The sequence below is a fragment of the Streptopelia decaocto genome (assembly GCF_964273445.1).
Source record: "Streptopelia decaocto genome assembly, chromosome: 11".
NCBI classification, from domain to species: domain Eukaryota; kingdom Metazoa; phylum Chordata; class Aves; order Columbiformes; family Columbidae; genus Streptopelia; species Streptopelia decaocto.
The window spans coordinates 12,576,523-12,597,652 of record NC_138666.1 but is presented as its reverse complement, the minus strand read 5'-3'; the positions used below and the strand labels follow the sequence as shown (position 1 = coordinate 12,597,652).

At 49.8% G+C, this 21,130-nt stretch overlaps 2 protein-coding genes across 4 annotated transcripts in view; one reads left to right on the top strand and one right to left on the bottom strand.

Moving 5' to 3' along the window:
• Positions 1–3,034: 3,034 nt before the first annotated feature.
• On the top strand, positions 3,035–4,693 carry LOC309444666 (C-C motif chemokine 3-like). Its single transcript, XM_082062681.1, has 3 exons — positions 3,035–3,190; positions 3,899–4,004; positions 4,364–4,693. Exons 1-3 carry the CDS (start codon positions 3,124–3,126, stop codon positions 4,452–4,454), a joined length of 264 nt encoding a protein of 87 aa, XP_081918807.1. The 5' UTR covers positions 3,035–3,123; the 3' UTR covers positions 4,455–4,693.
• A 1,161-nt stretch (positions 4,694–5,854) lies between these two features.
• Positions 5,855–21,130, bottom strand: part of RANBP10 (RAN binding protein 10) — a 66,751-nt gene continuing 51,475 nt past the window's right edge. For all 3 annotated transcript variants that reach the window (XM_082062443.1, XM_082062444.1, XM_082062445.1), the window contains exons 8-14: positions 18,979–19,087; positions 18,037–18,185; positions 15,997–16,192; positions 15,277–15,401; positions 14,245–14,390; positions 13,701–13,812; positions 5,855–11,840 (exon numbers count right to left, since the gene is read on the bottom strand). In XM_082062443.1, the coding sequence (XP_081918569.1) occupies positions 11,710–11,840; positions 13,701–13,812; positions 14,245–14,390; positions 15,277–15,401; positions 15,997–16,192; positions 18,037–18,185; positions 18,979–19,087 (968 nt within the window). In that variant the 3' untranslated portion in view covers positions 5,855–11,709. The remainder of the gene's footprint in view (positions 11,841–13,700; positions 13,813–14,244; positions 14,391–15,276; positions 15,402–15,996; positions 16,193–18,036; positions 18,186–18,978; positions 19,088–21,130) is intronic.

Here is a 21,130-nt window from a genome sequence, read left to right as displayed (position 1 = left end):
CCAGTGCAGGTAGAACACACAGAACAGACAGGGAATGCTGAAGCAGACTTCACCGACATGCAGCCCCTCTGTGCCGGGGGGAGCTCACCAGTGATCCCTGCCAGGTTTGGGGATGAGGAGAACTGGAAGGGCAAAGGTGAGAAAACTCATGTGTTGAGATAAAGACAGTCTAATAGGTAAAGCAAAAGCTGCACACATAAGCAAAGCAAAATAAGAGATTCATTCACTCCTTCCCACCAGCAGGCAGATGCTCATCCATTGTGAGTAGAGCAAGGCTCCATCACACCCAATGGTGACTTGGGAAGACAAATGTTCTAACTCTGAATGTCCCCCCGCTTCTTCCTTCTCTCCCAAAACAGTTTAATAAGGGGGGGATAAAGAAAACCACCAAAAGAAATCTCATCAAGAGATGTAAAAGCCATCACTTATCAGCAGCCAGATGATGCCCAGCCAGTCCCCAAGCAACAGCCATGCTGGCAGCCCTGTTCCCGGTGCTCCCAGCTCCTGGGGAACGGGATTTCGGCTGCAGCATCTCCAGGGAGGCTTTCATGGCAGAGGAAAAACCCATCCAGTGCTGACACACTGCGAGTCTGGGAAACAGAGGTCTCAGGAGCACCAAGAGGCAGGTGGACCAGGAGGTGTTTCAGTCTGAGGAAAAGTTTTAAACTCATGCCTTTACTCTTCAGCATGCTTCAGACCATGGAGACACCTGTTTGCTTGGTCTCGGCGCTTCTCCTGACAGCTGTGGCTTTGGTGCAGCTGGACGGGAAGGCCCAGCCCAGCACCGTGTTGGGGATGAAGGCAGCGTGCCTAGGAGCCCAGAGCTGAGCAAGGAGGAGCATCCCGTCACCTGGAGGAGCTGGCAAGGGGCTGAGTAGGGCCTCACCTCCATCCTGGTCCTTCATCCACCTTCCCCATCAGCTCCTCGTAGAGACCTGTTGGCACAGCAGCAGCATCACCATGATCTTGGCCCCAGCTGAGCCCATCAAGAGGCTTCTTGCCCCATCCCACAGTGCTTGTGGGTCCTGCCAGCCCTGGTCATGGATCATCCCACTGATCAGGAGCAGGTCCCCACAGGGTCCTGTCTGCCGGGCTCCCTCCTACCTGGCGGTGTGCTGGTGGTGCAGGGTGGCCCAGGCCACCAGGAGCTGGAGGAAGCTGGGGCCAAGGAAGAGAAAGTAGCTGGAGCCTTGAGCAGGGGGAGCATTGAATGAGTCAGAGAATGTTTCCTATCTTAGAATAATAGAATTGTTTAGGTTGGAAAAAACCTTTAAAATCACCAAGTCCCACAACCCAGCACTGCCAAGTCCACCATTAAACCACACCCCTAAGAACCTCATCTACATGAGTCTTAAACCCCTCCAGGGATGGTGACTCCACCACTGCCCTGGGCAGCCTGTGCCAACGCCCGACAACCCTTTCTGGGAAGAAATTTTTCCTAATATCCAATCTTAATCTCCCCTGACAACTTGAAGCCATTTCCTCTCATCCTATCACTTATTACTTGTGAGAAGAGACCAACTCCCTCCATGCCACAACCTCCTCGCAGGTAGTTGTAGAGAGTGATAAGATCACTATATTTTTTGTTGTTGTTTGTGCCTACTCATTTTAATTTCTAACCCTCAATTTCCCCTTAATTTCAACCTTTGGCTTTTAACAGGTGTCTAGGAGATGGTGTGACACTGGTGGCTTGCTGGGCTCAAGGGTCTGTACATGAGGAAGGTGGTAGGAGCTGGAAAGGGGAAGGTGGGAGAGCTGAGGGATGCAGAGTCTGCAAAAGGCAGCTCAGGGGTTGTACCTCAGGTGTTTTCTTCCTGCAGAGCACTTACCTGGGGAAAGTGGCATTAGAAACCAGCGGTGCATTGCACAACTCTCCTCATGACCACCAAATCCGATGTCCTGTAGACCGCATCTTCCACAACAGCGCTGTCGGCACATTTGTCTCCTTCTCCTTTCTCCTTCCAGAGAAGTAGCACAGACATGAGATAATCTTCACAGAAGTCTCTTTCTACCTTCATTCTCCTCTGAGAAGCCCTGGCTTGCCCCATCACCAAACCGCAGCCAGGCCCCTTCTCATGCCCCCGCTCACCATCATGCCACGTGGGTTCCCACCAGGTCCTCACCACCCCTCACACAGACCACAGCTGCGTCTCACCCACCCAGGAGCAGGTCTCTGCACAGAGGCTGGGCTGACGGACACCCTGCAGTGCTGCCCGCGTGTGTGTCACCTGTCCCGCCTGCCCTTGGGGTCCTCTTGGGGGTCCGGGATAACTCCCTTGGGGTTGTGGTAGGGTTTGTCCCATCTCCCTGCCCTCCCCACAGAAGTGACCCATCAGTACACTGATCACCACAAGCCCCCATCTCTCTGACACACTCATTTCAGTCACAGCGCTGGTCTGGGAAGCAATGGCAATGCTTAGGATCAGACTTAGGACCAGATCCAGACTGTCCTCAGACACCCTGATGCCATTGCCCCTTCTGTAAAGTCTCCTGAACCCACCAAAATCACCTGCCACTCCCTCCTGGTTTGGTCCACTGTGACTCTTTCTGCTTAGTAACATCCCATCTCATCCCATATCCCATCCCCATCCTATCATCTCCTATCCCATGCTGAGTGCTTCACTGCTGCTCTGGGGGTGGGGGACTCATTAGTCACTTATTTTTGATGACTTAGGCAAACTAACTAATCCCACCAATGGCCTTTTCCTGCTCAGAGATTTTCGCTTATTGCTCCTCTTAGAAATAAACAGGAAAGCATTAGACTTGATGTCTCGCCTTCACAGAAAGTTGGTTTTGATCCCCTTTCTTGGGTAAGTTTCAGTTCCCCCAAAGCCTCCTGGAAGCCCCTCGCAGCCTCACGGCCCTTCTGCAGAAAGCAGAAATGACTGTCCTACTCCTTGGCCTCTTCCACCCACCGCTGGACATGCCCCCAAAATAAACAATGACATATAAATCCCCTCGTCCCTGGGAAGAGGTTTCGTAGAAGAGGTCCAAAATTTTTGGAAAAGCAGTTAAAGTAGGCAGCATGCAGAGGATAAATTATGGTGCAGCAAGAGCCAAAGCCAGAGACACCAGGCAGGGCAGCACAAAGCAGGACAGAGGAAGAGCCCTCGCACAGACACCATGCTCGCTGCAAGGACAGTCCTGCTGCTCGCCATGCTCCTCACCTTCTCTCTGCACCGGGCTGCAGGTAAGGCATCTCCTGTGCCACCACAGTGGGTCGGGGTCCCAAATGGGGACGTCCCATTGCGGAGGTCAGGCAGGAAACACCGGCATGGAGCGGGGATGGTGTTGCTGGCAGGAGGATCGACCCCCTGGTCGGGGCAGGGTGGCATGTCCTGGGGTGCAGGGAAGGATGGAGAGGGTGGAGAGGGTGCTGGGTGCCTCAGTAAAGCTGGATGCACAGCTGCTGGTGCAAAATAGAGAAGTTCCTCTGCAGAGGAGTCCTCAGGGGCTTGGGGAGATGCTGCAGAAGCTTGAAGGAGACTCTGGCAGCCACTCCCCCTGTCTCAGGTGGATGAGCAAGTGGGCTGGGGGGAAGCCCCTGCAGCTGTTTGGACCTTCCCAAACCACCTTGCAAGTTGTGCCATTGCAGTGGAAACTCGCAAAGCGTCATCCCCAGACCAAGCACCCTGACCTCACCGTGCACTCTGGCAGCTGCCGCGTCACAGGCTGCGTGGGGTGCCGGGTCCCATGCCGTTCCCCTCCTCGCTGTGGTCAATGTTTCCCCAATCCTGTCCTTGCTGCCATGAAGGGAAACAAATCCCCACTCTGGGAGCTGCTGCGAAGCTCCCCGTCCTCCATCCTGTGATTCACGTTGTGCAGTGTCACTGTCTGGCGATGCAGTTTGTTGCAAAACGCTGCCAAGGGAATTCACATCTCTCTCTTCCCTTTGCAGCCTACGACTCGCCCAATGAATGCTGCTATAACCATGCAGAGAAACCCGTCCGACACATAAAGTACTTGTACAAGACGCCCAACACCTGCTCCTTGCCTGCAGTTGTGTGAGTACCCCTGGGGTTCCCTCCCAACCCACATGGCTGGGAGCTGCTCCCCCCACCTCGTCCTGCCCCACAGACAGCACGGTCCCTGCTGGGGGCACATGTCTGGGGGGTGCTTCAGTAGGAAATTAGCTCTGTGGGATAGGCAGAGGGGGAGAAAAATGGGTTTGGGTGCTTTCTGCTATGCCAGTGGTGTGGGAAGACTCAGACATGCGCCATCAGCCCTGCACAAGGATGGCCCAGGCTGCTGGACATCATTTCCAAACCTCCATCCAGGATGGGGCTGCACACACCGAGGGGAGAAGTAGCGTGCGGGAGGGAAACAGCTCACAGTTCACGTTTTCACTCTTTTCTCACTGCAGGATTGTGACTCTCAACGGTGTCGAGATCTGCGCCGACCCCAAGAAGCGCTGGGTGATGAGAGCCATGGAAAGGTTTCAAAGGAAAAAATGAAACCATCCTCTGCCAACCACCATCCGACTCACCCACCCAGCCCTCCTGTTCCAGATGGAGCAGAGGGCACTCGCAGCACTTTTCCAAGGGTCCCGTGGTGGTGAGCACCGTCACCGCAGGCAGAGCCTGCCCGAAACCCGGCAGGACCGGGTGTCACAGTGGCATGGACCAGCCACCAAGTCCCTTTGGCAGTCACTGCCCTACCAGGATGTGCCCCATGGAGCAAATATTTATAATAAAGACTCATTTCCACAAGCTGCTCTTTGGAGTTTTCCTGATTCTTCAGCCCAAGGAGCAGATCCTACCAGCCCAGGGCACGGTGTGGCCGAAAAACCCCTTTGCCACAGGCACGTTTCTCCAGGCTTGGAGCAAACTATGGCTGGTCATGGCATGCGCTTCATAGGGAACCTGATAGTGGGGCCAGCTCTTGACCCATAGGTGAGGTTACAAATACCCATAGGCATGGCTATACATCCTTAGGGCACGCTCTCAACCCCACAGGCTCTGCAGGACCTCCAAAATTAGGTGGTGGAGAGTGGAAGGTTCAGGGCGAAGATACTGATCTGCCAAACCCCGAATACCTTGTCAGCCTCCCAATGTACTGGTGGCCAGTGCTAAACAGGTGAGGGAGGATTTTACTGCCCCAATAGCCTGTTTTGGGGGATGGGGAAGGGAGTTGTGGTGACATTCAGAATTCATCCCGACCCCAAGGACCTCCTGTTCCAGATGGGAACGTCACCCAGTGCATGGCACCAGGACCCAAGATGCAGAAGGTGATTCATGACAAAAGGGCATCAATTAATAATTTCTAGGGGTTTGACCACAAGCGTGCGCTGGAAGCGTCCCTTGTCCATTATTTCTGGCAGAGCTCAGCAACTGTGGGAGAAGCTGTTTTGTAAGAAGTTTTGTAGAACAGCCATCATGTGCTTTCTGCTGGGAAAATCTTATAGCAAAAATACATATACGTGCCATCAGCTGCTGCATTGTGAACTGCCCCATAAATACCTGCTACCAAAGCTGGGTAGGGCTTACCTGAAAGTCCATAATTCCTTGTTTCCCTCTAATAATGAGGCAGCTAAGAGCCTGCCCTGACCACCAAGGACCCGTGCAATGACAGGGACACACTTTTGCTGGCATCTGCTCACCTCTGGATGGGAAAACCTCACCCTGGAGCCAGCTCATCCTTGTTGGGCAGAGCCCAGCTCCTTCCAGCCAGCGGTGGGTCCCAGGGCTGATGTCTCCCGAGCTGTGGGACATCATTGCACCACCTGCCCGCCCCGGCCCACAGGCAGGCAGCCCCGTCCCCTCTCGGAGGGGACACGAGCTGCCGTCTGCACCGGCTCCGTCGCTCGCCTCCCCCCGCGAGCAGAGACCAACAAAGCACACAGCTCCATGCCAGCTCTTGCACATGGATGTGTATTTTAATAAAAATAATTCTGTCAATATACAGCAGAACGTTGATTTCTTTACCATATTTCCAGTATATTTTCATAGGCTTTTTCTCAGTTAAAATCCCCCACCCTCCCCTTTTTGAAGTTTTCATGCGAAGCATCAGATAACTTAATTCACAAATACTAAGCTTAGACTGAACCAATGTGCACAATTTGTGTAATGTCCGTTGAGCTGATGTTGTACCAAAGAGGAGAAAACCCCCCTCCAAAGGCGATGAGAAGCCTGGAGCGGTGCAGGGAGACCTGCTCTGTCGCAGGCCAATGGTGGCTGCTGCTCCAGGGCTGGTTGGAAACCTGCAAAGACCTCGCACCCCATGCTCCAGCTGAGCATTTCATACCTGAGTTTTGAGCAACCAGCAGAAGAGAGTTCACTGTGTGTTGGGCAGGTCCTGGGGCTTGCACCGCTGAACAGGTTGCGTGCAAGAGCTTCAGGTGCCGGCAGCCTCCTCCTGCCTCCCCGGGCTGGAGAGCCACAAAGAGCGTGCACAGGTGGGACCAAGAGAGAAAAATTCCAATCAAACACCTGCGCAGAGTCCTTGGTCTGGAAGAGTCGCCACATTTGCAGTTTTGAAATTTTCTTTAAAATCCTGATTATTCCCAGAGCTACTGTTCCTCCTTTCTCCAAGTTTGAGCTGATGAGGAGCCCCGCCTGCCAAATCCCCTGTGCTCCCACCCAGAGGGAGGATGCAGCTAAAGCCCGGCTGAGCAAAGGGAGCAGTGCCCTGTGCCTGGACCCAAGTGGGGTGACCAGAGAAAAGGCGTCTGCCTGGCTGGGGAAGGTTCAACAAGGAGCAGAGGTCTGTGTGGCCTCCAGGAATGTTTCTCTGAGTGTAAATCTCACACAGGACTCGGCTTCCTGCCTGCAGGAGGGAGTTAAGCCTCCCTCTTGGAAATAGAACAGCTGGTGGGATATGTGCTCCTCAAGCCTGGGCTTGCTGGGCACTGCTGCAGCTCAAGGCTGCAGGCTCTGAGCTCTGGTGTGGCACAGACACGCCACGTTCACTCATCCATCACCTGCCACCTCTTGCTGCATGGCAGGCCAGTGGAGAGCAGCTAGTGCTTCCTCTGGAAGAAGCCTCCAGGCCCTCAACTGCTCCACTTTCATTCCCAAATCTGGTGTAGCTCCCCCCATGCTCACCCCACTGACAGTTCCTCCAGCTCTCTGATCTCCACAGCAGACACGGCTCACAGCCAGCTTTTGGATCGGGGTAAGAGCTGCTGGACTGCAGCTCCCTCCATCACTCATTGCTCTGGGACAGCAGAACGGTCCCAGCAGCTCACAGCATATGTCCCGTTATGTTTCCCCCTTTTGCAGAAACATCTCCGGACAGATGTGTACAGCTGGAGTCCCCACACCAGCTCTCTACAAGAGACCTGCTCCTCTCTGGATCCACCACTCAGGCTGCTCTAACACAGGCACGGTTTGAAGGAAGCTGCTCCTTCTGCAAAGGGGACTCCTGGGTGGACCAGGACCACCTTGCCAAGGAACATGTCCCTTCTCCCATGTTGTGACCAGCTTCACGGGGCCTCACTGTCCACAGGACTGAAGCATGATGGACCTCCCTGCCTGCTGCCCTCTGTGGACAGAACTTCCTGACGCTGTGCTGTGTACTGCACAGCTTCACGGCACTTACACGCTGCTACGTAGCCTGGATGTCACAGTTCACCTTCTCCATCAGCCCCATGATGGCAGGAGGAACTCTGAAACCAGCATCTGAACCACACGTGCTACACAAGTATTGAGGTACCACAGCACAGCAGCATCACCGCAATCCAACAAGGTTTGCTTTGCTGGAGGAGATGGTTCATCATGCCTGATGCTAAGGAAGAAAATGATAAATTCGATCCCCAGAGCCAGTTACACCAGCTCTACTTGTTCTAGTTGTTCAAGGGAGCCTCAAGAACAAAGCTATTTAAAGAATGGTAAAGGTGCCTTGATAAAACTACATGAAAAATAAGGACACAACTTGAGGACAGGTAGAGATGTCACTGTTAAAAAAACCCAAATCATAAGGAAGCAGATGGGAAAATCCCAAGTGTGCAGAACTGTGTACCACTGTGGGCAGCACAAACTCTCACCTGTGGGAGACAAGTCTGGCGATGTTTCAGCCTCCCGTGAGGGAAGTCCTGTATCCAATGTCATCAGCGTTGTAATGCTGGGCCACAGCTGATACCCCGACACCCTCACCGAGAACTGGGAAGCCAGCAGTTTCTGCTACGGGCTACACAAACATCTACCTGGCTTCACCGGCACGCTGGTGGGAGAACTGACACTGTGAGGGACTGCCCGATGGAGCAGAGCCTCAGCTGCAGTGTTCTTACATTATCTGTTTCTGAGCAAAGTGGGAGGCATCTGGAATAAAAAACCCCAAATTACTTCTATAAAAGTAATTTTTAAATTGCACGAAGCCTGTGGTTAGGTGTACAACCACATTCAAAGACCTCGGTTCAGTTCTGTTCACTCTGTCAAATGACCACAACAATTCAAACCAAGTCTCAACTGACACAAACCACCAAGGAGCAGCCAGGGACACTTCAAGAGGCTTTGAAAAATAACCTGGGAAATCCAAATCAGAAATCTCATCTAGGAATCACACACCACAAACACATTTCTCTTCCCCACGCTGAGTCATGACCACGTTGGTCAGAATCTGAACACAACACACAGAAGGCAGTAGTGAAACCACAAGAAAGCTTGAAATAAAACCAAACCAAACCAAAAAGCAACAGGTATGGGATGGATAAGTCATAGCAGAAAAGCCTTTGCCCTCCCCCAAACACCAGAATCAGGACACCAGGTCCAAGAGCTTGTGAGAAGCCGGAGCAGCGATGGGTGCAGGTTACAGCTGCGAGGCCAGTCGAGAACTGGGTCAAGTGGAAAGGGAAAACCAGCTCAACCCAGCAGTATTGCTTTGAGTGCACCACTGCTGCTTGTCTACAGGGATCTACTGTCACTACGTGCTGCACACCGTCAGCAGCGGGAAGAGTGACGCAGCCCTGCCACATGCAATTAATCCTCATTAAGAGTGTGGCCTCTCAGCACTAACCAGGACATAACGGCAAGACAGCTTCCACCACAGGGAGGGTTCTCCATGAGAAGACAGACAGATCATCCCATCACACTTTTCTTGTCAGCAGAATAAGCAGGTATCTAGGAGCATTTCTTGTTCCTTGGTAGTGAAAGGGAAACCAAAACAAAAAAATGCTCTAGGATAGTCAGTAGAGCTGTGCTGAGGGACCACATGGGGCATTAATATGATATATGATAGACTTGTCTTAAATCATCACAGAGAAGGAACAAAGAAAACTCAGAGATAAAGCCGGTGTTGCTACAAAGGAGAGGCCTGACTGCAGGCAGACAGCAGCAAGTTAAACAGTGACCAACAGCCAAAGAAGTCACTGAATGTGAAAGGCAACACCAGGTATTAGATTATTCCCAACCCAAGCAGCCACGATCAGCCCTAAGCCTTGGTCTAAGAAACGGGGAGCCTGCAGAAACCGCCTCGCCAGCCCGAGTTCGTGTGCTGCCTCCGGTGCAGCAGCAGCGCTGGGGCAGCCTGGCAGGTCCAGCAGCAGAGGCTCCACAGAAGAATCCTGCTCAACAAAAGCATCTCTGTGACTGCAGCGAGGTAAAAACTGTGGGCTGGGGTAATGCCCATCACTAGGACAATGAGCAGAGCTGAAAATCAACAGATGAGCTTTCAGGCGCATGAGTTGTTCCTCACAACTGAAACATAAGACCCAGATTCACAAGTTAAATTCTTCTGCTTGGTGCAGTCCTCTGTGCCTGTCTGCCCAGAACTGCTTCAGTAGGCAGAGCTCCCTCTGCCTTTTTTCAACTATGAGAGTTGATCCACTAAAAATAACTCATCTCTCAACCTCATTTTGCCTGTTTTCTTAGCCCAGCACGGCTGCAAAACCTTCACCAAAAGACAGCAACAGGCATTCCCAACCACCTCCAACAGCACCTGCACATTCACCACCATGGTGACACCTGCCCCCGCTCTGCCTTGATTTCAGACCTCATGTTCCAGCTGCAAATCCAGCTGCAAATGCAGAAAATCCTCAAGCTCTGGCCAACTGCACAGAAGACACACACCATCTTATTTTCTTCAGCGGCACACAAGCTCCCTTGCTGCCTGAAGCCCTGGCACAGGCTAACCTCCATTTTAAAGGCAAACTTCAACACAATCCATTCCTCTTTCATTGACCCTTCAAAAAAAATTAATGAACAGCAGTAAAATACATGTTGTGTCTGAGCTTCCCTGGGCCCTTCTGAGAGTTACTAACCTAAAATTAATTTAGTGCAGAATTACAATTCCTCCTGTGCAGCCAGACTGAACCTGAAGTCTCACAGCAGTACATCAGAGGATGGAAAGGACGTGGTCCTGCGGAACAGCCTCAGTGGTTACAGGTACACGCTCAGAAACACAGGCAGAAGGTTTGAATGCCAAAAGCTTCTTAGCACTTAAATCCCTGGACCTGATACATACTGCAGCAGGGACATATTAGTCCATCTTACTTGGAGGTTACTCATCCACAGATATCCGCTGGTCAGTTTTGGGCCTGAAACTAAAATAATTTTCTCAGTAATCTGCAAAGAAACATTACTGCTCCCTTCTGAGCAGCTCAGACCTTAAAAACCTGGTACTGACCCCAACCCTCAACCTGATCTTGGCATGGGTCACCTGCAGGGGTGAGCACAGCTTACACTAGTGTTCTCAAGACACTTCCAAAATTTAGAAGTGCTTGTTTAGATCAGTGTTACGTGGAAGGGTCAGTAAATACTATTATTATTCTTAGTGACAGAGTGCTCCTATACGGAGAAAAAGAAGGATTTGTGATTTAACACAAAAACCGACAGCCCAACCGGGCAGCACCCACGGATGTTTCTTGCAGGCTGACGTGACCTGCTCCTACCAGCACAGTGGTAGATGACTTCAAATTTGCCACTCCTGTCCCACCAGCTGCTGTGAGAGCTGGATCTACCTGTTTCTCAGGGCTGTGAGATGCTCCTGCAGTGTAGCCACTAACATAGGCGACATCAAGTCTTCTGCTCTTCCCACTCACAAAGACAAGCATTTGGGAGCCTCGTGCTCTTTGAGAGGTGTGCACCATGAAGGACCAAGCTCCTCCAATTCCCATCACTCATGTGTGACAGGACCTACCTCACCAGGTCTCCTGCAGGACTGTATGATGTGCGTGGCTGGGATCGAGTCTGTGGGCAATAAATACATCAGTGACGTTGTGGAGGTGGAAGAGACCTTTTTAATAAACAGGATTCAAATAAAATTAAAAAAAAATCCCTCTGAACTGCCACTGCGAGAAGAGTTCAGATAACTAGCACAGAAGATGATGCTGTATGTGCACGATGGAGGGAGAAGGGAAAAAAAGAACAAGTTGTCACCAGCTTGATGAGATTCCTCAGTAAATCAGCAGAAACCAGCTCAGCAAAACTCTCCAGATAAAATACTGTTGGATCCATGAGAAACAACTCAAATCAAAATAAAGAGAAATCCCTACATCGGAAAGCGCTACATTAGAATAACCAGCGAAATACTGAGTGCCGCTGGAGCCGCAGCAATGGCAAGGAGACAGGTAAGATCTGCCGGTCGTTCCTGGGGTCAGGAATAGCCACGCGGTGAGGGACGCACTCAATCCTGTCACAGGCAGCGTGTGTGCGTGCTAGAGGGGGTGTTGGTGGCAGGGAGGTCAGGCTATCGAACGAGGTGGTGGTGTCGAGTGGCAGCAACGGAGGGTGAAGGGCAGCACTCAACGATGTCAGCTCCATCTTGCTCTGGTGGCTAGTGCAAATAGTCGTCTACTCTGGCAAAGGAGCAGGAGCCCAAGCCCACGCGAGCCATGAGCCGCAAACACTCTGAGGCCTGGCCCAGGGCAAGCATCAGCGGGGGCTGCTTTGGCAGGTTCTGAGATTCTGTGGGGGCAAAAAAAGATGTGTTTAGAAGAGGCGTCCTGGCTGCGTGCCGGCTCACCTGCACTTGAGTACCTCTCAGTCCCACCTGGGCACGGTCACGGCAGCCCTGGCAGAAGGTGCTGGCTCGGGAAGGAAGCTACTCCCGAGTCCTGCTGCTCTGCACCGCTGCTCCTCCGCACACCCCACCACCCAGGACACGTCCCACCATGGGATCACAGCTCAACAGGGCCTTTGAGAAAGAGCGGCTGAGGTGGCCAGAGCAAGAAAACGGCAGCGGAGCTCCTGCTGCCTCAGTGTCTGCCAAAAACCCCTCAAAGCATGAGATCAAAGCATGGAAGCACAAGGAAAGGCAGGAGAAACTGACCCCAAGTGAAAGGCGACCTCTCCATCCCTCCCACTTGTGCAAGTCTTCACAGCAGCCCAGGCCCCAGACGAACCCACTCACTGATCACTGCTTCTTTTCAACTTCACGTTTGGTATGTATGTGAGAGGGAATCCTCAGCTGAGCTAGTCAAGGTGTCTTGTGACCTGTGTGACAAAGCATGTCCAGACACCATCTTCCATGTTGCCCTTGTGACAACCCTCAGCAACTTGTCCATGCTCCTCAAGCACTGGACAAACAACAGCTAGAAGTGAGCCACCCTGCCAGACACCTGCCCATGCTGACTGTCATCGGGACTCTCCTTCCCAAACCGTATAATTTCTGTTCTTTTACTCATACAGGAGCTCTCACGGGTTTGTCCATAAAGCTGTTCCTTCCTCCAGAAGACAATCTCTAAATCTCCTTCTGGCACACTCAATGTGAAGTCAACAATGACACGGCAACTCACTGACTGCAAGCACAAGACTTCCACCAGGGAAAGCTACTGAATTTACTATACCAGGTTCAAGATAAGAGAGTAAATGACAACAAGCTGTTGGACCAAGGAACATTCTTGTCTAAGGAAAATGGGAGAACAGGCATAAACATTCACCTCTGAGGACACAGAGGAGGGCAAGAGACTGCTCGTACCTGGATCTAACCATGATCCATCCTGCTGACACAAAGAGCAAAGCTCATCAGAAAAAGGGGAGTTTGTCTTGCTAGCTGAAGAAAATCAACCTGTAACCAGATCAACCTGTAACAGAGGGGTGTCCTCCCTGCATGGTTATGACCAGAAGGGAAAGAACACAGGGCTGGACCACTACCACAGCCCTGATTCCAGCACTGAACTGCAGGCAGCCAGGCTCCCTGGGCCCTCGCAGGCACAGCACACGATCAACATGCAGAGGCAATGCTCAAAGGGAAGACAGACCCATTTCACTCTGCATGTCCCATGTCAGAGGAAAGGTAACTGGATTTATGGCCCACTCTGCTTTGGAGCCAATGCTATGGAAACCTGCTTCACTTACAAGCCGCTGCAACAAAACAACTGCATTCCCTACCAGAAAGCAGGATGGTAACAGGACAAAACTATACCAACCCAAACAGCGTGGAAAAGGCCCTTGCTAATGCGAGTGAACTAATTCAGATGGGTTCGGAGCAAGACGGAAGAGGGGCAGGAAATGCATCAAAGAGATCTTGGCTTCCTCAGTGAGTAGGGGAGGAAAATCTTGAGGAGCAACCTTGGCAGCAGCGTTGAGGAAGACCCAAGGAAGGGAGCAAAAGAAGATTAGTTCAGGTGGATCTGTTCTCTGCAGGTTTCCCTCCCACCTGCCTTCCTGTGTCACTGCCCTGTCAATCCCTCACAACATAAAGCGAGGCAAGAGCTAAACACAAGTATTTCTGAACTTTTCCTAACAAGGGCTTGCCTGCCACAGGACAGCCCTTGAGAGCAGGTATGTCCTGTGGGTAGCACCCACAGAGGAACCAGACCTTACCCAATATAGCACTATTAAGAGCAGCACACACAGGTTCCCTCTGGATCGGGTCCAGCTGTTGACCGACGGGGCAGTTCCAAGGGTCTGAGTATGCTAACAAGCTAAATGCATCCTGCGTGAGAGAACAGAAAGGCACAATAAGGTCACATGTGGCTGCGAATACACAGAAAAACCACCAAGTCCATCAGCCACGGCATGTTCTGCCATCACCAAGCTGATAGGTGCCCACTCCCTGAAAATAAATGGCCCTTTTCTTCTTGGCCGCAAGGGACCACACTGGGCTATCACGATAGTACATTAAAGAGAGTGAGCCCTCCACCTGGCAGGGGAGCCAGCACAGAGAGAAGAGTGAAGGCAGGCAGGAGCTGTTTCTTCTCCCCTGTGCCAAGAACTGGGTCTAGATGAGCTACATTCACCGAGTTTCGAGCTCTGATCCCCATACAGGCCTCCTGAAGTGGGGGCCACCCAGAACTCTGCAAGAGAACCCACAACCCCAGTCCTGGCCCAGAGAACTGCTGCGGCGCAGCACAAGGCCCAGGCTTACCTGAAGCATTTTTTTGTGCATTGTGTTCTTCCCATACTCTCTGCAAAGCTGCTCGCTCAGCATCTGCAGCTCCCGTCCAAACTGGATCATTCGCTCCGTGGCAGCGTGGTTCCCCCCACAGAGCTGCCTCTGGGGGCAGCTGTCTTCTACAGGAAAGGCAGTGGAGAAATAACAATCACCTCTCATTCCTTGGCACTGCCCACTCTGTGTCATGCCACCCATAAACTCCTTCCCCTTCTGGAGCAGGGAGCTGCTCACTTCTCTGAATTTATCCCAGCGGAAGCTTTTTCGGATCCCTGCCTTACAACAGCCAGTAGTGTTTTTCCCAGTAGTGTTTTTTTCATAGCACCTGTTAGGTACAGGGAAAACTTGAGCTCAGTTTGTTCAGTACTATCTACAAACCAAGTCTTCTGATAAAATCACAGGAACCTGCAACGCCAGCTATGGTACCCTTTCATGTGTGTAGTACAGCACACACAACATGGAAACCCCTGGTCTAACAAACCCTGGACTTAGAAAACTTTCAGTCAGAGATGCCAACACCACCAAATTCCCAGTAATAGGTGGCCACAACACCCATTATAACTGTAGGAATCCTCAATTTCAGAGGTGGAGAGCTAATTCTTCCTCTCCCTCCTGGCTAAAGCACCCACCAACAAAACAGTTACAGCTGACCATGCTGCGCTGAGGACACCAGCCAGCCTTTCACCGCTTGGTTCAGTTCCTCAGCTGGAAGAAGTGTCACGACTGCTCTGCTCATCACCAGCACTGAAAAAAACCTTTGACTCCTATTTGCTTTCCCAGCTCCACAACATCACCAGCACTGCTGCAAGACTATGAAAAGCCAGACCTAGTTTTAGTTCCAGGACAGATTCATTTTCCCCGTGAAATTGGCATCTTGAGGACTTCATTCACTGAGGTGGGGAAAGAATCCCAAAGTAGATGTTTTTTCCCCACAATCCAATCACAACATTAACTCCTGATACCAGTTCCTTCTATTTCCCTTTACCCCTCCTGCCTCTGAGGCCCTACCCATGCTGGACTCATCCGTCTGCAGGATCTCTTCATGTTTGTAGGTGCCATTCATTATCCTGGTGGATGAATTTTCCAGGACTCCGTTGGGGTAATGCTCAGCCTCCATTTCCATCTCACTGTCACTGAGGTGAAAGGAGGAAAGAAAAGTCAGATGTTATTCTGGAGGGTGGTAAATTGAGTCTGAACAAGTGTTTGACACTCAGTTACATGCTGTGTGGCTCTCAAGAGGTCATGACAGGGACTAAGAACTCTGCTCAGCACAGTACTGTGAGAATGAGTGGACACTGGACACTTTTAAGATTGTGCTGGGCCATCTTGTCTAGACTGTGCTTTTGACAAGAAAGGTTGGACCCTTCCAAGCTGGTGTTCTATGATTCTATCACTGGCTGAGGCAGCAGTAACAAAACCAGGCTCAATGGGAGAGCTTCTCTGCAAACTATCATGTTGGGCTCTGACGGCATCAGTTTAATGGGACAGCTTGGTGTTTGAAACAAGAGCATCATAATATTCCTTATGAGATGGGCCTCCAAGCCAGAGCCAGAGCAGGGGAACTGGAACACACTTGTGTCTGCTGGGAATAGTAGTGACTTTGCAGATAACGTAGTTGCTCTGTTGTTCAAAAGAGCAGGACAGATGCCCTCTGGCTCTTCAGAAAGCAGAATGAGCCCTCTCCACCATCTCACCCTCCTCAGGCATCTAGAAAGGAAAAAAAAATACCTGGTTTCTTGGTTACTCGTACTACTGTGCTGCTGAGATTTGGTAGAATCTGTAGAATTGGACTCAGAGTAGTTCACAGATGAGGGGGAGGAGGAGGAGGAAGATGAAGACGATGAACTCAGTGTTGGGTATTTACTGTGACTCTGTTTGCTTTTTGTGGACATGACTCCATTGCTACAGGTTGGACTATCTGCCCCTGAAAGTCACAAAGAAAGAGAAAAATGAGACGAGACTGACAACATCACTCTATTGTGAAGTCAACAATTTAGCAAGAGAGTAGACTCCAAAGGAGGAAAGCAAAAGAAGACAGCAGATCTTAAATTATTACTCGTTGTTCTTAAATTCAATGGAGTTTAGAGAAAACACAAATTAACATGGAAGGAACTCAATGCTCATCAGCAACATCTGAGCTTAAGGAAGTTCCAAATATGGGCTGTAAAGAAGAGATCAGCAGAACCAGCGCACACATACACAATAAATTACTGTAGAAATATGAAGCATGGATGGTTTGTAAATAAGTTTACAAACTCTCTTCTCACAAGCCCAAATATTTCTCAAAAAACCTCTGTATGAGAAAACTATGAAAGCCCAGGTGAAACCTGGGCCACAAGGAGAACTCTTGGGCAGCAGAACTTCACAGGCTTACATTACTTGTATTACATTACTGTCTTACATTATTAGATGCACACAACACTCAGCAAACAATAACAATCCTCTTAAAAATCATAGGCTGACCTTCCTTGATCAGGAAGACAGACATCACTGAGAACCAGGCTTGAAATCTCGTCCTCCCCACAAAAAGTGCCTATCAAGCTGTGGAACTCACTGACACAGGACACAAACCATTGGTCACTACTGCAAATTTTATATTCAAAATGACTGGTTAAACTTACAGGTGCTATTAAGATTCAAACAAAAGACCATGTTGTGCACTTCACGACAAAGCAGCAGCAGACTGGGCACTATGGTTCTGCTTAATCTTTAACACACACTGATGAAATTATCACAATTTTGAAAGCACAAGAGCTGAGACAAAGAACTGTGGAAGGTGGCATCCCATGCATGGAGACAAATACATGTGAATGCTGCCTTGTGTTGCAGGTTTTTTAATGTAGGTACCTCCTGGCTGAAAACGGGTATTAAAAAGAGCTTTTACGGACTGATGGGAGCGTTCTGATTACGTAGTCAGAGAAACATACCCAGAGTTTCTTGCAACATCATATAGGAAAACAAAGATATTGGCTTAGGAAGGTAACAGCTCGTAGACGCTCGGGCAATTGCCTTCCTTCCCTTGAATGTTTGCTTGTCCACAGTTTCACACGCAGCAGCAGGAATACAGAAACAAAATACCCTCAGATGGTTGGAAGCAGCTCAGACTGTTTTTGGGGGCTCTGCAGGTCACACTCCCTGGCCCACTCCATCTTCAAAGCCATTACCTAGGGAAGATATCTTGGCCATCCTGGTTTATTTTGTTCTTTCTGCTTCAAATCCTGAAGTTTCATTTCCCAAACTCCAACAAGTTGATGCTTCAGAGATTGGTTTTGCAGGTACAGAACTGTTCCCTTCTCTCATTTTAGGGCAGTAGAGTCCATGGGCGAAGGAGAAGCTCTGATGCAAGACACCCCTTAAAACCTTTCTCTCAGTTGGCCAGACCAGTGCATCTTCTGCTTGGTCCTTACTGGAAAACAATTCTTTTGCAGGCTCCAAGGTACAAGAAACAGGGTTTGTTTTCCAGACCTCCTCTTACAGCTCGGTCAGTGAAACACTGAGTCACTAGTGGCTGCACTAAAAGGCCACCTTAAAAAGCTTCTTTACTCTGAAAAAAATGTGCTCAGCAGACATTTGTCTGTGGAAAATAATTGATGCAAACCCCATTTTTTGACAGTAGAGACACTCATGGCAACAGTATGTTCTCTCAGCTGGGTATCACAAAGGAAAGCAGCATTTCATAGAATAACATGCAGAAAATAGCAGGTAATGGACAGTAGTTGACCTTTAACATTTGCTCTTCTCACCAGGAGATAAAAATCCCACACTTACCGGTACTATGAATGTGTGAGTTGCTTGATCCATGTCTAGGACTTAAGCTGGGGGAGCCGGGGTAACTGTCCTGGGATCTGGGGCTGCGGGCACTGAAACAACGTACTTCACTGTCTGTCCCATTCACCATCTCCACAAACTGCCGACACCTGATTTCATAGGAGAGAAGAGGGAGAAAAGGGTGCGTGACAGCCAGGATGCTCTGCGGTGAGGTTTTTTGAGTTAAATTTCTAGGCTTTGAAAAATACATTTCAGACTCCTGGTACCTTTGTATTGCAAGTGCTCTGACAATACTATGAGAGGAAGGAGTTCAGAAAATGCAACTTTGATGCTAATGAATGCTGAGATATTCCCAAAAAGCAATTTCCATTGTGCTAAGAAGAAACTGTTCCTTAACAGCACGATTCCGTTTCCACCACCTTTGCAGGTACTCTGAAATTCAACTGTGGTTTTGTTTCGCTGTTTTTGGTTTGTTTTGGGTTTTTTTGGTGTGTAGTTTGTTTGTTTGTTTTCTTTTTGTTGTTGTTTGTTTGTTTGGGTGTTTTGGTGTTTTGTTTTGTTTTGTTTTTTTTCAAGGAAAAGATACTAAATCTGCCAAACCAATGGCATATAGGCAAGGGTAAAAAAAATACAATATCCACAGTGACGGTGAGGAGAGTTCTCCATCAAGCTTAACTAGGAACTGTCCTTACACATCTCAGGAGGCTGGGAAGACCCACTTCTGCCTGACCTCATGAGGCAAAGCCATAGTGGGTCTGAGCAGCAATAGAGGGGCTACGTCTACATTGCTACAGGCACTGTGCAAAGGATCCCCAAAGGGATCTCAAACAGTTTGAACCCAGAGCAAGCTGTGCAGCCAGACTGCATGGCTGGACAGCCTCTTTCTTCTCTCCTTCATCTACACATTTCAGCATTAGGGAGTATAAAACTATTCATACTTACTTTAACATGAAGAGCAGGTTGGGGTTATGTTCTAGGAGGCCAGGATAGAGCTGTTGTGTGGCTTCTATAGCCTCTCCCACTCTGCCTGCTAATACGAGCTTCTGTATTCCTGAAAGCAAAAGGAGACCTATTTACACACTGGACCGGCCAACAAGAACGGCCAGAAGAGTTGTCTCACGAATGCCACACAGCTCCCCATTCCCACCTCGCACAAGGGCCAGGGAGAACTGGGGACCACATTCTGTTTATTATGGTTTAGGATGAAGAAAAGCCTGTGAAAATGAGAGAGAATCTGTTAGTAGCTCAGAAATGCCAACAGCAGAAGGATTTGAAAGATGAAGTGGGTGCTCTGGGACTTTAGTCCTTTGGTCACAGAGCTCTGCAGCAATGGAAAGGAAAGCAGGACACAGCAGCTGGATGGAGCAAGGAGCCTGCTGGGGAAATGACAATTTCAGAGGGGAACCCCCTAGGCCACCCCTACATTACATCCTCTGCCTGGTCCATGCTGGGATGATTACTGTATGGCTGACCACCAGAGGAGCAGAGTACTCTTAGAGTCCAGGGGCTTAAGCCACAGCATAGTGCTGCTTCCCCGCTGCCTGCACCTCTAAGTAGAAGGAATTATACCAACAAAACTGAGTTCCTGCACATGCCACCTCAATCTATTCCCAGAGAAGTAGCCTGAGCTGCAACAAGGATGTGGCACCTGCCAGTGAGCTCCAGGAATCAGCTACTGACCAAACTAGACACAGCTCAACAAGTTGTACCCTTCTAGGAGGTGCAAAGATACAAGGCAGAAGCCATTTACCACCCAGGTGATGAAAAGGTATGTTCCTTCAGTGGGTCGGAAGACACCAGTGTTAAGACTCAGTGCAGTCACTGATCAATCCCACAACGCTCAGAAGCTGCTGATCCACAGTTGTTCACATTTTATTTTTAAGTGTACTTAAACTAAAACTAAATGTACTTAAAACTAAACATGTATTGCACTTTCTCTTTTTCCAGGACTCCTTACAAACAACAGAGAGGAGGTTTTGAATCGCCAGTGAGGTGCTTTGCAAGCTGAGGCTGCAACTTTCGCAAGTCATGAGTAGCTGGAAGCCCAGCCCAGTGATCCTTATCACTAACTCCCAGTAACAATCTATAACGACTTGTCTTGGTTCCCACCTCTCAGTGTCTATTGCTTGTTATCATAGCTGAAAGATAAACCCCAAGACGTGGCTCTCACACTGTGCGTCGCAGTTTCCTTCATTTCGCTCTGTTTCTTCTGCTGACTTGCACATCCGTTTTCATGTCTCGCTGCTTTTGACAGCTCTCTCCTTTGCCTCGTTTGGCAACTCTCACACATGTCGCTGCCTTTTATATTTTCCCCTCTTTGTTTTCCCATCTGTGTTTTCCTCGCACTTTTTATTTAAACCCCAACCTCGGAGCTCTCTATTCCTTCCCTCCCATCTGCCTTGTCCAATGTCCTCAGACAAGCAGGACTGCACCGTCTCGCACGTCTCCTGTAAGGCTTTGTTAAGTAAAACCGCACCAGCTGTGGTCAGGGCTGTGTAATGCATGACCTCAAAGCACAGAGTCCACCAGCACTAATGGGCAGCAACTACAAGTTATTTTGGGTACTAAGCAGAGTCCCCACATGAACCTGAATGCTGGCTCAGTGCATGTAATGTATGGAGAGTGAGCCACAAAGGGGCACGATGCTCCTGGTACAGAACAGTCACATGAGAAACGGTTCACAAAGGGAAGGGAAATGCACAGAGCGGGACACAGCCTGTATTCAACAGCCAGGAGAATGCAAAAAGCACACCAATGTTCTGTGACTCCCCAGTCTGAGCCTGTGAATAGAAAAGCTAAAAAAAACCAAAACGAGTACAGCAGGAAAAAGCTGCAAGTCTTATTCTGCAGGAACCAAAAGCACTAAGAACGTTAGTAACTGAGAGATGAGCTGCTTTGGAGGAAACGGCAGTAATCAAAACAGACACAGAATACAAATTCTTCACTAGTGTGAGCTAAACACATCGGCTGTGAATTTGCAAAACCCTCAACATGCAAAAAATCTACCTGAAGACAAAGTGTGCAAAGGGACTGGAAGACTCGCTAACTCTGGGATATGCTGTAATAATAGACTGATGTGTTTGGGTCCATACGA